Here is a 15,933-nt window from a genome sequence, read left to right on the forward strand (position 1 = left end):
CAGGGGAAATGCAATCTGATTTACACATTGGAATTCACATGGTTTATGTTCTCTCCCAAACTAGAGGAAAGAAAATCTAGGGGACATAATATCTTGGTTTATTCTCCAGCCTCAGTGACCTTGAACCTCAAATTTAGTTTTACAGATGAGTATATAAAAGTTTTATCAGCTCACATCAATAAATATATAACCAGACTTTTCTGGTTATATAAAGACCCCTAAAAAAGTAAAATTAGCTGTCTTTGCAGCTGAGGGCTATTAATACATGAAATAGATACTTGTAACAACTGAAGGGAGTGGTTTCATTAGTTTCATAAATCTGATTTTTGAGATGAAATGGAAGAGAGAAGCCTTCTGCCAGTTTGTCTACATTTTTAAAAACATACACTATGTTACAGTTTATAAAACATCTTACAGTAATTCTCTTTCAAAGAGACTTAATTCTTGGATTACCCAGTAGACAGCTGTCTAGCCCAGAGCTCCTAACAACTCTGCTGAGGCATACTGGTGTGTGTTAGTGAGAGGAGTTTTCAGATCTTGACCTCCATAGCTCTCAAGGTAGCTGGGAAGGAGCTAAGACTGCTTGATAACTGCAGTCTCTGATCCCCTCAGGCCTTGAGCAGCCACTTCTTTTTTCCCAGTGGCTGTGCAAACACTATGATTTTATTTATTTTTATTTTTATTTTTATTTTTTGAGAGAGAGGATCTCACTCCTCCCCAGGATAGAGTGCAGTAGCATATTCACAGCTCACTGGAGCCTCAAACTCCTAGGCTCAAGCGATCCTCAGACCTCAACCCAAGTATCTGGGACTACAGGTGTGTACCACTATGCCTGGCTAATATTTTTTAATTATTATTTTCTTCTTTCGTAGAGCTGGGTCTCACTATGTTGCCTAGGCTGATCTTGAACTCCTGGGCTCAGGCAATCCTCTCACCTCAGCCTTCCAAAGTGCTGGGATTACAGGTATGAACCACTGACCAGCCTTAAACACTATGATCTTAGAAAGCACTAGTCTATGCTGTTACAAAAGATGTCTCATACTTAGTAATCTTAAAAATTAATGAAGTCAAAGTACCCATTCCTTTGGATTTAAAACAAAATGATACAGTTCAATTCAGTATCACTCTACATTTGAACACTAGGATACAGACCTGTTAACTTTTGTCGTTGTAAAGAAAGAAGAAACCTCAGTATATCACTGAAGGATACATTTTCCCCTTTTTTGAAAACCTTCATAGACTCCTTTATGCTTTTACAGATACAGCAAAACAAACATTGTTTTATGAAGCTATTGTCTTGGCCACAGAATCATATTCACATCATATATTCAGCTATGGCATGTCTTCGCTGGAATGTACCTCGATTTGGAGTGGTGTCATGATACCTTGTTTAATAAATCTACCAGAAATAAAGCAGGCTTTTATGCCTATTTTAAAGGTTTCATAAACCATCTAAAAGAATTGGCTTTGCAACGAGCTGCTGAAGGCAATGTTCTTGGTTGCACAATATGGATGCAAGTAATTCCATTGTCCCAGTGATGTCCAATTAAGTTGGCAACATCAATCCTTAATTTCCTTTCTCTGAGTCCTTTTGTTTCCTTGTTGATAATCATCCTCTCCTGCTTCTCATCATCCCCAACTCCCCGCTTTGCTAACAGACTTCAAAGCCCATTATTATGCAGGGAATATGCCGGTGTAAGAGTCTTAGTGTGAGGCAGAGCACTGTCTGCAAAGAAGGTCAAAGGCCAGGTGCTCACCCCTATGTATGCTGACAGCCAAGGTGTGGGCACATGATTTAAACTCTACTAAGATAATGCTTCTGGCACAGGAAGTTGAATTTAAAGCAAGTGAGGCAAAAGTAGGGATATTTTATGATTTATTCCAATGGTAGAACTATCTGAAATGTGGTAGCAAATAAATGTACCATCCGTGGGGTCCAGTGTTATAATGTTATGATACCGTTAGTGGCATTAAATGTTCAGAGGGGGCTGGAATGGCACTTCAAAAAGCTATTTTTAGGGATGGCTTTAACTGTGTTTCCTATATGAAGTGTCCCTTGCAGTCTGCCAGTTTTCTCTTCTTGTTCTCCAGCCTTCCTGTGTTTTTCTGTCTAATTTAGCCATTCTTAATTTCAGTTGTTTGCAACCCAGAACCAAAACTAATACTTCATGTCTAATCTTTTAAAAAATAAATTATTTTTCTACTGCTTTCAGCACACAAAGATTCATAGAGTAAATCTGAATTAGTCATTTTACAGATATGTGGGAAAGTAGGATCAGAATGAAATATATAACCTCTTTCTTTTTCTAGATGATATCTTGTTTCCCTGGAGAATATCCATATGAGGCTGGTCGCAGGTGTTCTAGAGTTACAGAAGATACAAGACCTCTGGAACATCTTTGCACTGGTGAATAACCACACAGCCTGTTCCCATTCTCTGGTTCATCTTCCAATTCTCCCTTCCTTTCAGTCCACGCCAATTCATCTCCACTGTCCTTAACCCATCCTTCATTCAGCAAAAATCTCAAAGTTACTGCATTAGTCTATTCTCATACTGGTCTCACACTGATATGAAGAAATACCTGAGACTGGCTAATTTATAAAGAAAAGAGGTTTAATTGACTCATAGTTCCACATGGCTGGGGAGGCTTCAGGAAACTTACAATCATGGCAGAAGGCACCTCTTCACAGGGAGGCAGGAGAGAGAATGAGTGCCCCAAAGGGAAATGCCAGATGCTTATAAACCCATCGGATTTTGTGAGAACTCACTATCACAAGAATAGCATAGGGGAAACCACCCCCATGATTCAGTTACCTCCCACTGGGTCCCTCCCTCGACACATGAGGATTACAGGAATTACGGTTCAAAAAGAGATTTGGGTGGGGACACAGCAAACCACATTAGTTACATAGTTTACATTTTGCAGATATGGCAGTATTTCAACCCCTCTTTAATATCCACCCTTAAGTCCTTTATATTATTCCTTGTTTAACAATGAAATTTCTACCAATGTATCAGAATATTTTTTATTTTTTAAATAAGGCTATTACCAACTGTGTCACTTTAGATTACTCCATGTACCCTGTCAAAAAGGTCAGAAAAGATTTTGCATCACACAATACATATTGAAGATGGCGGTTTTTATAGCGCTTTCTTTTTTCTGACAAGTTTGTATGTTCATTTACTTAAAATGGCAAGATGAGAATCTTGTCATTCTTATTTTAGTTCTTTAACTAGATCCTTAGTCTCTTAACCAGATCTGGGTCCTATTTAAATCCAGTCTCCCTTGAACAGAAAACAGGTTTTTCCACTCAGGAGTTCTAACAGCTACTTTCTTCAACTCATAATGTTACCTAAGGTCCCACACTCCTACGGGAACAGAAGCCCTTCCATGGTCATGAGATCTTACTCTTCTTTAGAGAGACTGAGTTGTAATTTAATTTCCAACTTTAGAATTATCAACACGAAGACACACAGTTATCCAGGTTAGCCAAGTGATCTGCAGACAGAAACCTCTTGTTAATGCTCTCTAATTGTGTTTAAAAAAAAAAGTTAGATTAATGTTTAATCCAAAAGGCAGAAAGTATATAATTTGAAAGCCTGTTCAGACTGCTAAAAGGGGAGGAAATTCACCAACGATAGTTTCCAAATGTGAAAGCATAGTCACCACCTCTTACAGGGATTTGCTGGAAGCATTACTGAAATTAGGTTCAGTCAGATCTTTCAACAGATGTAGTTCAATGATGGTTCTTGTAAGTAACTGAATACACAATATTCATGATCTATTGTTCAGAAGCTTGCTGAAGAACCTTTCAAAAATCTGACCCCAAGTTTTCTGGAAGCGGCTAAGATCTAACTGTGGACAGTAATTAATCACTTTCTTAATCTTTTCTCTGCCCCATCCTTTGACACAGCCTACTGTTTTGAGGGGTTTTTTTCCTCCTGAATTGGGATGACAACTTATTCTCCTGCTTAACTAGACTGTATCGCAGTGTAACCTTGCAGTACATTTTAAATTTAAATTTTGGAGAAGGACTTGGTGATCAATGATCATTGGGCCCCTCTACTATGTGTAGATGCTACCGGGGAAAATAAAACTAAAGAAAGTGTGATGTCTGTCTTTAAGGACGTTACAATCTTGTGGGAGAAACTTGTATGTAAATGGCTGATTATGATCAAAGGCAAAGTGAAATAAACATTAACTAGAGGACAAGCTCATAGTAATACAGATAATGGAGCAATTAATTCTAACTGAAAGGGAATCAAAAGCTCCTTTGCAAAGGTGGTGGCATTTGAGAAAGTGTTTAGAATGATTATATTTTAAGAGGGCAGTAGAGAAGAAAAGGCAATCATTCCAACTGCAGGGATAGAATTAGCAAAGCCTTAGAGGCTTAATTTAAGAGGTTTCGTTTTGGGTTTTTATTTTTATTTTTATTCTAACACCTGACACAATGTTAGGCCCTGGGAGAGATTCAAAGAGAAATAATATGAGTGTATTTTTCCCCTGTAACTCATATTCCAGTTTGAAAGAAAAGCCTTTTTTTGTTTATTTTATTTTCTGTTTGTTTTTTGAGACGGAGTCTCGCTCTGTCACCCCTCCTGGAGTGCAGTGGCAGAATCTCGACTCACTGCAACCTCCGCCTCCTCGGTTCAAGCAATTCTCCTGCCTCAGCCTCCCGAGTAGCTAGGATTACAAGCACATGCTACAATGCCCAGCTAATTTTTTTGTATTTTTTCTAGAGACAGTGTTTCACCATGTTGGCCAGGCTGGTCTTGAACTCCTGACCTCATGATCCAATCCACCTGCCTTAGCCTCCAAAAGTGCTGGAATTACAGGTGTGAGCCACCATACCCGGCCCAGAAAAGCCATTTTTATGTTAGTATATCTGAGGAGTTCATCAAGAGCATATACTTGTCTGGAATGATGTAATTGAGTGGCATGTCCCTTAAGAGCTACAGTTCACGAGAACAGAAAGAATTCATTATTGCCAAAGGTTTCTAGAGGACATGAATATACACTTTCTCTTGAAATATGCATAGAATTTGATGTGAGAAACAAGGGGTAGAGATATTTAAAAAGAGAGTGATGGCAGTTAATAATCTTGGCACATCCCCGCCATTATGGAAGTATTAACTTAAGTGTTGTGGAAGGTGCCTTTTGGCCCACATCAGAAAAAAAAAAAAAAAAAAAGAAATAAAATTTTAGGTGAAATCAAATACCTCCAGAGTTCAAAAAGGTAAACTGAGCAAAGAAGACTGGGGATATAATGAGAAAGAATGGAAGGGACTATGGCATGGTAGAGACCATGGCCAAGGCTCAGTGAAAAAGAGGACACCACTAAGCTCCAGCCAATTCCCATGAAAGTTATGTTAGTCAAAACTCCACTGGCCACATAAAAATTCTTAGAGTCATATCTAGTATGTGGACTACCAATTTTCAAACACTGCTGGACTGAAGAGGGCAAGGAATGCTAGAACTAAAACCTTTAGTTTTTATAACTATTTAAGGTTGTAGGACAGACCTGCAATGCAAAAAAAAAAAAAAAAAAAAAAAAAAAAAAAGACCATGTTTTAATCAAGCTACAAAATGCAAGATATGTATATGTAAACTATATTAAATGAAAGAGAATTGATAGGGGTTACCAACTGCTATTAAAGTTTTTTAAAGTAAGTTTTAAATGAAATACATCTTAAAACTCTACCTGTTGTTTAAACTGGAATAAACAATTTATAACAAAATTTTAGAAACATTTATTGACTCAAAATTTCTTTCAACTGTCTCATTTGCCTTTGAGACAAAAAAAATGTAACTATATGGCACTTGTTCATTCTAAGAAGGAGGGAATTCTGGATACACACTTTCCAGTCTTGGTCTCAATACTTGATGAATGAACCTGTATTTGCCATCACTGCCAGCTGCCAACAGTGGATGCCACCAGGATATCTTGGTCAGATTCATTTATGTGCCTGTTCTGTTTTGGTCCATGAGCCTGGCTAACAGTAAAACCAGGTGGGGCTTGGGGGTTTGCAACAGCTGGTCTGGGGCCTAGTGATTCCTGAATTTTATAGAGTTCATAAATCACACAAAAATGTCCTATGTCAGTCCACTTCCAGTTTAGGTTTTTCCCCAACATAGTACAAAAGAACTGAAGTTGACACTAAGAGTATAATTTGTAAGCCTTCACACTACAGTGCAAAAGGTTTATTATTTATTTAAAAAGCTAATGTATTCTATCTTCTCTATTAAGAATTCCTTATAGGAGGAGGAGCTTAGTAACAGGGATGAATGGGGTGGGATAAAGAAATTCACATGAAGATTACAATATTATGCTTCTATCTGGGTGAAACGTAGCATTCCAGATGTTGACTACATTTCATTAGAGTTTGTGAACAATATAATTTCCTGAGATATAATAGGTCAGCCCTGCTTCTTAATGCTGAGAAAACACTTAGAAAATCATCAAATTTTGAAAATGTACTAATAAGCTACAAAGTCTGATTAAAATCAAAGGTGCTATGTTCTAAAAACATTCTTTGTGATTGAGATAGTATGGCTTATATTTCATCATTTATGACAGTATTTTAAGGCAAACTTTGCAAAGATGGAAAAGTCTCGGTAATAAACAACAACTCACAATTACTCCTCATTAAGTCATTTTCAGAAAGGAGGGTTAAATCCTGAAGACTGTATAAAAGAAAAGGAAACACAGAGAAAAACAGTTCACAGATATTACTGTTCACTTGCTAAAAAGTAAGCTATGCAGGCCTCATAACACAAAACAAGATTTTCCAATTATTTAATTTGGTAATTATTTATAAATAAGAAGTCTAAGATGTGAAACAGATGCAAACAAAGATGAACATCTCCTGTTAGTAAATTGTGGAGGACAGAGTAGTGGGAAGTATCTTTCATAGACAATATCTCCATGGGAAAGAAAATTTTCACATTTTTCAGCTTTGGTTAAGATCAAACTGATCTAATTAGCTTTCTCATCTAATTTATTGCTCAGAATTCCCTTTAGTGAGGCATGCTTTTCATAAATTTCAAGGAAAGCTATTTGGAGAATAGTTTAGAATTAGACATAAACAAAAATGGAAAGCTTTGTCAAAGATACACCAAAAATTTTCTGAATAACTGAAATAACAAAATTGGGACGTCATAAACTATACTGTTACACTAATAATAAGATGCTGTTTATACACAATAACCTAGGATTATTTTATATTCATTTTATTTGGGATATAGAACATAATTTACCTAGAGAATTTTAATTAAAATTATATACCACTAATTAGAAGAAAAAAAGATTTTTTTTCTCTTCTGAATGTGATAATATAGCCATATCGATTAGCTATCTGGAAAGGTTATTACAAATCAAAGAGGGATTAATAAACTTTGAAGTGTGTAAATAACTTTGTCTCAAAATTTTCTGATTTCGGAGTGATAGAGCATAAAACTGTAAACCTGGTGCCTCAAACAGACATTATGATCATAAAGAGCATGCTCACAAGACTAACATGATTATAAAACTGAGACAGAGGCAAAATATTAGTCCTGCTAGATTTTACCAAATCAATTCCTGATAGGAAATTTTTAACATGGCACAAGTATACATATGTAACAAACCTGCATGTTATGCACATGTACCCTACAACTTAAAGTATAATAATAATAAATAAATTTAAAAAAAAAAAAAAAAAATAACCCCTGTTACATTCTTCTTTTACTTACATGCTATTCTCAGAAGGTAGAAAAAAATCAGGGACACAGATAACTCTATACTTGATTTTGACCAACAAGAAAGTAGTGCTTAAATTTAGTTATGGAAGAGATACTGAATGACTAGAGCACAATCATCTTTTTAAACAAGTAAATATATTGCCACAACTTATTGAAAAAGTAACTACTATGTGCCCTGTTGATACCGGTGACTTTGAGGAGCAGATATAGAAATATAAATTTAATAATATCAAGAGTTTTATCTTTCCTTACCACATTGTTAGCATTGCATTATTTTAGAAACATTTCAAAGAGATAATAAGAAAACTATATGCCAAGATTCATCAATGATTTTGTTTATCAACTTGCTAGAAAAACAGCAAAACTGATCATCTATTCCCTGCAAACCTTGCTAAGCTTGCCTTGCAGCATAGTGCTTCAGACCTAGTCTCTAGTGAATATTATTCAACTGTTGGCTTGTTTCTCTTAATTCATTTTGAGGAGTGACTTCAAAAATAAAAGAAAAACTTAAAAAATGACTCATCCTTGTCCCTTTTATTCCTTTTGCTAAACAATGTGCATATCAAATTTCATATTCCATATGCATAACATGAAAAATGATTATCTAGGATTGATAACTTAAGGTTGGAATTTCAAATATTTTAGGAATCACAGATGCACCATCACCCTACTGTTAGGAGACAATAGTAAAAAAATCTAACCTGAGGATTTCACAGATTCACAAAGGGTTTTCACAGAAAGGAGTTCTGCTGTTATGACTTATAAAAATAGTTGATTGGTCCTCATTGTTTCTGAATCCATATGAATTCAGACACTTCTGTAAGTTTCTTGTAGAAAGGTTAACAATAGCATTAAAACATCATTTTACTGAGAGATTCAAAAACGAAGCATTTACTGGCTGATTTTTAGAAAATATTAACTTGAGTGCTACAACCAACACAAAATACTGGTTCCATATTTCTTATGCAATCAAAGAAGATTAGGTGCAAGAACAAATTGCTGTTTTGCAAACAGACTGCAGATGAAGGTAAGAGCATTTCTCTGGAAACATAGGACTGACTTGCTATGTTTAAGTAACGTAAACAAAAACCTAGGGATATCGATGATACAGTTAAGAGAGGGTTTGGTGATTATCACATACTTAATACCATATCAGTCTAATTATATCTCCTAACAGATAAGGCATTAATAAACATTCTAAATGGTTTCTGGCTAAGGCCTGTGGGAAATTTACATAACACATGTATTTATAGAAGACCTCTTTTCACCAATGAATATATTTACTTCTCAGAGATAAATTTCAAATTGCATAACCAAAGTATACAAGCACTATGTGGCAATATATGTCAAAAGAAGGAACACAGACTAGAATCTTTCCCACATGTATGAATATTCGGTATCTATGTAGATTCAGATATGAGAAACAGTGCAGCTGTTATTGGCAACTGACTTACCCGTACTTGTAAGGAAGTTAACATTTCTCATTACACCTTCCGTGTACGCCCCTGGCTCGTAACTGTCCATTTCACCCGTGACGATGTGAGCAACTCTCGCTGCCCGGCCTCTGATAGCACCCGCAGCACGGTCTAAATTATCAGCATCCTGGTCTCTTAAGGCTATGATACACTTGTTGACATCTTCCAAGATATGGCTTTCTGTAAGTAAATCAATCAAATTAGTTTTTGTGTGTGTGTGTTTAAAATTCATACAAATCTAGCAGATTATAATTATGTTAACTTCTGACTTCAGATAGAGTGCACATTGGAAATGGAAGATTTTGAGAATTATAAGAAAATCGGAGACATATTTTGCATACATCCCTTTACTCTTTAATAGCAAAATCCATGAAATATAACATGTTACATTTTAAGAGAAATTTGTATTGACTGCATATTATTTTAGACTCTAGTTCCAGTAGATTAGATTTTTAGAGTGACACAGAGGTGGAAATTAAAGACAGTTTCTAGATTAAAATGAAAATAAAGTATGTGATGATGAAATGCTACATTGTGAATGAAAGCAATATTATACAGATTATAAAACTTATATATACATAAGGAAAAGATTGATTTAAATAAATGAATTCCAGAGAAAGTTGCCTACTCTGAAGAGAGTCTCCTGACCTCCTCCTCTCCATCCTTCTTTAGATGACTAGGGCATGAACATAGCAGGAAGTTTAAAATATACATATAAAACAATTATAACAATATGATCTCAGTAATTCCAGAACATATCATTAATTTCTTTCTCTCTCTTTTTGTCTCTCTCACTCTCTCTTTCTGTCTGTGTCTCTTTCTGTCTTTCTCTTTCCCAATCTGCTTGTGTATATGTGTTGACTATGTGTGTGTGAGCTACAGAGGAGCTCTTCAGTTTCCTTACAGAGTCACACTTCCCTCTTATTGTACAGAAAATAAAATCTGTCTGGGTGTGGTGGCTCACACCTGATATCCTAGCACTTGGGGAGACCTAGGAAGGAGGATGACTTGGGGCCAGAAGTTCAAGACCAGTCTGGGCAGCACAGCAAGACCTTTTCTTTACAACAAAATAAATTTACCCAGGAGTAGCAGCATGTTTCTGTAGTCCTAGTTACTTGGGAGGCTGAGGTGGGAGGATTGATTGAGCCCAGGAGTTAGAGGCTGCAGTGAGCTTTGATCACGCCACTACACTCCAGCCTGGGTAATACAGTGAGGCCCTATCTATCTTAAATTAAATATATATATATTTAAAATTTAAATATATTAATAAATATAACATTATTTATTCATATATTTATTCATATATTTCATAATGATATGTTCTGGAATTACTGAGATTTTATTGTTTAATTGTTTTCTGTGCATGTTTTAAAGAAATAGTTATTAAAGATATTAAGTGGGGATTCATGTGATAAAGCCAGAAGCCAAAACACTAAATATATCCTAAATATATATGCACCCAATACAGAAGCACCTAGACTCATAAAGCAAGTCCTTAGAGACCTAGAAAGAGACTTAGACTCCCACACAATAATAATGGGAGACTTTAACACCCCACTGTCAATATTAGACAGATCAACGAGACAGAAGGTTAACAAGGATATCCAGGACCTGAACTCAGTTCTGCAACAAGCAGACCTAATAGACATAATTGTTGAAAAAAGAAAATAAAGTCAAACTACCATTGAATATGGTCCCTGTTGACCTTCTGAGACATGGCTTCTATTATTCTCTTATACATATTTTATGATTTCCAAAATCATTCATGATCTTCCATGTCTCTGTCCTTGGGTATATTAAAACCTTGGTCTAGACAGTCTGTCCCCTTTGACCTGCTTGCACAACTCCTACTATTCTTTCAAGCCACTAGGCAAATGTTCCCGCCTCAGGAAATCCATGCTGACTTCCTCATTCCCTATAACAAAACCAACTTTGTTCCATGTTGTTTGGGATTCACATAAAATGGTATATGCTCTTCGATGAGAGATTCTTCCTGTGTTTTAATTATTTACTTATAAAACTCTCTCTCTCTTGTAGAATTTGAAATATATCTGAGGGAAAGAATTTTATCTTATTCCTTGAGGTATTCTATATACTACCTGTTATAATACTTGGTACCTGTTAGGCTAACAAGAATGCTTGTTAAATGAATGAATGAATGAATGAATGAATGAATGAATGAATGAAGCTCTCATAAGACATTCTTAAATCATGGGTTATGAACATAAGTAAACACATATCTGCGATCTGAAATTAGGCAAATTTAACCCATATTAGGGACATTCAAAGTCACTTACATGAAAAATATTAAGCACTAAAAACCTTCATTATAAATTAACTAGGGTTTTAACCTAATTTGTAGCATTCAGTTATGAATGTATCATTAAAGCCTACAGTAAATACAGTCATGGTCCAATCTCAACAGAAAGCATATGTATATTCTCATATTTCCCCTGGAACAGAAGTACAGGTTTGAGTTTAGAAGGCATAATAATCATCAATTTTTACAAAGCCCACAGATGTACACTTTAATGACACATTAAGAAGCTACCATTTTCAAGTACATTGGCAAGGTCTTTTTTTAAAAAAACAAATGCAACATATATGTATTCTATGAATGTTTACTCTGTATTCACTAAGGTGCTCAATTTTATATTGCAGAGCTATTTTTCTTAGTCCTATACAAGTGAAAGAATATTTACAGAAAAAACAATGTTCATTCTTGGAAGATTGATAATATGTAATAAACTCTGTAATTTCTCTTTAATTAAAGATGAAATGATAGCTTGTACACACTATTTTTTTCCTACTGAATTTTGCAGAGAAGAAAATATACAAAGATATTCACTAACAATGAATGAGTAGTCACCTCTTCTGTAGAAGTATGATCTATATGCCCATGAATGTATTATTTAATGCAGTTAATAATAATATAGCAAGAAATTTTCTGTTTTTTTTTTTTTGTTGTTGTTGTTGTTTGGCTGTACAGAAGGTTGTGTGATTACTGCTCACAATTAAATAATGCTGTCAGAAGCCATGATGTTAAATATTGTTGAAGAATTATAGAGGTAAGGTCAGTGTGGAAATAAAAGTCTTATATAAACATATACAGTATAAAAAAAAAATAAGTGAAATAAGTGAAAAGAATCTATAACCAGACTTAACCCAAAGCAGCTATAGTAAGAATGTTGGAGTAGATGTATAAATGATCTTTGAAATTTCTAAGATTAAATATAGCACAAAAGAATTGGAAAAGGTTCACAAATTTTGTATTATTGTGACACTTTCCCATTACCCTGAATGCTTTACAGAATGCTACCAACAACTATTTGCATGAGGCTCTAAACATAGAATGCCAGAAAAAGAAAATCAAAATGTTAGGTACCTCCCACATATGCATAATAACTAAACATTAAACGGCTTCTTAAAAATGATTATTTCTCTGCTATTTGTATTTCTGGTGAACTTAAGTGGCTAAAAGACCTTCATGAAGGCCTGAGTTTTTATGCCTAACTACACAGCCCTTAAACTTTTAGGGAAGAAGAAAATGCCAAATACCTTGTATATAACTTCCTACTGTTGAATCTCTTTAGACTTTGCTGCTAATGGAATGGGTTTACTCTTTAAACACAGCAAAAGTCATTTGGCTCTCTCCTCAAATAATTTTTTTTCTGAAGTAGATGCACTTGAGCTCAACAAATGCATCATTTAAAAAAATGAGGTTAAAAGAAAGAATATGTTATTATAGAACAAGCACATTTAGAATACTATGGTTTGAAGGATTGTCACACAGTAAAGATTTTTCTTAACAGCTCCAGAGTATCAGCTTAACATTTGCTCTGAGGTGAGGGGTGGAATGTCCTGGTGTTAGCGTAAATGCTGAAATGCATTCATTTAAGAGCAGAGAATTGTTGAATTATTAGCAATTTCTATCAATCATTTCATGGCCATCTTGAGATGCAAAGGGTGATTTCTATTATGTTGGAAAATAGTAATACACAGGATAATAAAGGAACTGATCTTTGACTAAAAGGTACTTTGTTTGGTGCAAGCTTTTTTTGGTGCAAGTGTCTCTGGCTAACTCCAACTTCAGTCACTATAGGAAGTGTAGCACAATAAAATTTTGAAATGCATTTTTTAAATTATAATTTTTTCTAGCTGTTCAGTTTCACGTATATATATGTATATATAAACAAGTACGTGTATGTGTGTGTGTGTGTGTGTGTGTGTGTGTGTGTGTGTAGAGAGAGAGAGAGAGAGAGAGAGAGAGAGAGAGAGAGAGATTGAGAAATTCTCCTTCTGTCACCCAGGATGGGGTGCAGCGCCGTAATCATAGCTCATTGCAACCTCAAACTCCTAGGCCCAAGTGATCATTCCACCTCAGGCTCCCAAGTAGCTAGAACTACAGGAACTCACCACCATGCCTGGCTGTTTTAATTTTTTATAGAGAGGGGGTCTTGCTATGTTGCTCAGGCTGGTATCGAACTCCTTGCCTCAAGCGATTCTCCTACCTCAGATTCCAAAAGTGTTGAGATTACTGGAGAGAGCCTCTGCACCTGGCCAGTTTTCAACAATTAAAGCCAGAATTTTAAGGTCAAATGTATTGCCCCAGGGAAAGTAGAAAACAAACAAAATTCAGTGAGAACAAAATGTGAAATCATTGGCTTTCGACAGCCAAAGTAGAATTTTATAAATCCACAGTCCAGAGAACAGACTGAAAGTAGAGGCACATTTTGTTTGCAAAAGCTAGACTTGGTTGAGAGGGTAAAAGTTTCTGCTTTTAATTCCTGAAGTGGGATTTTGAATATATCAACAGCAAAGCCTTAAGGGGAAGAGAGTTTATGCTGTAATCCATCAAGCAAGAAATGATACACTAACAACAGTTTCCTCCCCTGATATCTAGATACGCAAGAAAAAGATTCAGAGAAGAGAAGAAGAGAGAAAAAGATATTAACTAGTTTTTCTAGAGAAACTGAGCTATAATGCAAAATACATTGAATTTTCTAAACTGTCAAGATTAAGTTTAGCTACCCAGTGTATATGAGCTCAGAGAGTTAAGCTAAATTTAATTATAAACAAACAAGTTTCCATTTTTGCATACCTGGCTCCATAGCTATAAATTAAAAGCACATTACACAGGCAACTACATAAATGTTCAACAAACAAAAACAAGAATACAGTAATTTTTCTTTCCTATTTACCCAAAAAACACGAAGCTAAAAAGCAAATAGAATGCATTACTATGTGAGCTAATTGTTGTTTACCTATCTACTTAAAGATGGTCAAAATTTGTTTGGCAAGAGTTTGATTATGATGATTGGTTTCCAAATTAAACAATATCCCACAGAAAGATCTAAGCAAATACTAGCTTGAGAATACAGAGTATGCATACAGTTAAATGTAAAATGTAAAGTTCCTTCCTCCTCTTTTATGTCCTAACTCCTTTCTTCTGTCTCTTCTCTCCTAAGTCTTAATATATGCTAGAAAATGTAGATGATATAAAAAATAAAGCACAGTCCCTGTCTGCAAAGGGTTCACAATCTAGTAACCAGAAAATAAAGCACTTTTTATTTTATTGTCTTTTATTCTGCCCAATACAATAGTCAAAATGGTAGTCACTTTGTAATTATACAAAAGTTTTGTTAAACTTTAACAAAATTTGCCCAGCTTCTTTGCACTACAAACTGTTTATTCTTGAGCTTTTAGACAGCTCGAATTTACTTGTCTTACTTTTGACAATAATAAAAAGAAAAATAAAGTCCAATATTGCTTTCCAAGCCAATTATCAACAATACTTATACAAACTCTGCAGCACTTATTCACGCACAATTCTATAGAAAAACACACACACGAAAAAAAAAAAAGTAAGTCATCGAAGCCTTCATATTTCTCTTGGTATGTCTTAAGTAAGCTCTTGTAACAACTTGTGAAGTTGTTAAGAAATTTATCAAAAGCTTGGAAATAGAAAAAATGGACTAATGCTTGTCCTTTCAATGTCCTGCTGAACAGACATTGCAATCAGCCCACCTGGAAAATATCTAATTCTCCAGGAGTGTGCCTTTGTTCCACTTGCTATTAGTGTTGATTAGGGTATTTTAAAACTCTGTAAAGCATAATGCTCTTTTTTAAAAAAAACTCTGATGACCATGTAAATGATTCTTGTTACAAAAAGTGTTATTTTCGTAGAAAAGACAATCCTAAAGGCTACAGCTTCATTGCTCTGTAGGACATTAACCAGTTGTGTTTCTAAATGAGAAATTTTATTAAACCATTCTTTATCTAAATTTTTTAAACAAGGCTTTTCATTTTAGTGCCTCTCAAAAATAAAATTTTTGACACATGTTCATGTTAAATTTGTAAAACTCATGCCTTCAAATTTAGAAAATTATCCATAGACTGTATACCTTGACTTGGAAGCGACTGATTTTTCAATTAGAATGCTATCCAGAAGAAAAGATATAAAGTGAACATTTTATGTTAAATCATAAACCTATTTTTAAAATGCAGAACTACAAAACTTCTATAACAGAGAAGAAACTCTAGGTGATCTTGGGTTTGGCAAGAACTTTTAAAATATAACACCAAAAACATAATTAACAAAATTTTTTAAAAAAATGAATACATTGGACTTCATAAAAATTTAAAACTTCTACTCTGTAAAAGACACTTAAAAGAATAAAAAGATGCTGAGCACTGTGGCTCATGCCTGGAATCCC

At 34.9% G+C, this 15,933-nt stretch overlaps 1 protein-coding gene across 9 annotated transcripts in view; it reads right to left on the minus strand.

Moving 5' to 3' along the window:
- The window catches only part of CTNNA3 (catenin alpha 3), a 1,832,183-nt gene that overhangs the window by 461,476 nt on the left and 1,354,774 nt on the right, over positions 1 to 15,933 (minus strand). For all 9 annotated transcript variants that reach the window (XM_009214841.4, XM_009214844.4, XM_009214842.4 and 6 more), the window contains one exon: positions 9,197 to 9,397. In XM_009214841.4, coding sequence (XP_009213105.3) covers positions 9,197 to 9,397 — 201 coding nt within the window. The remainder of the gene's footprint in view (positions 1 to 9,196; positions 9,398 to 15,933) is intronic.

The sequence above is a fragment of the Papio anubis genome, chromosome 11, assembly GCF_008728515.1.
Source record: "Papio anubis isolate 15944 chromosome 11, Panubis1.0, whole genome shotgun sequence".
In the NCBI taxonomy this organism is placed as follows: Eukaryota; Metazoa; Chordata; class Mammalia; order Primates; family Cercopithecidae; genus Papio; species Papio anubis.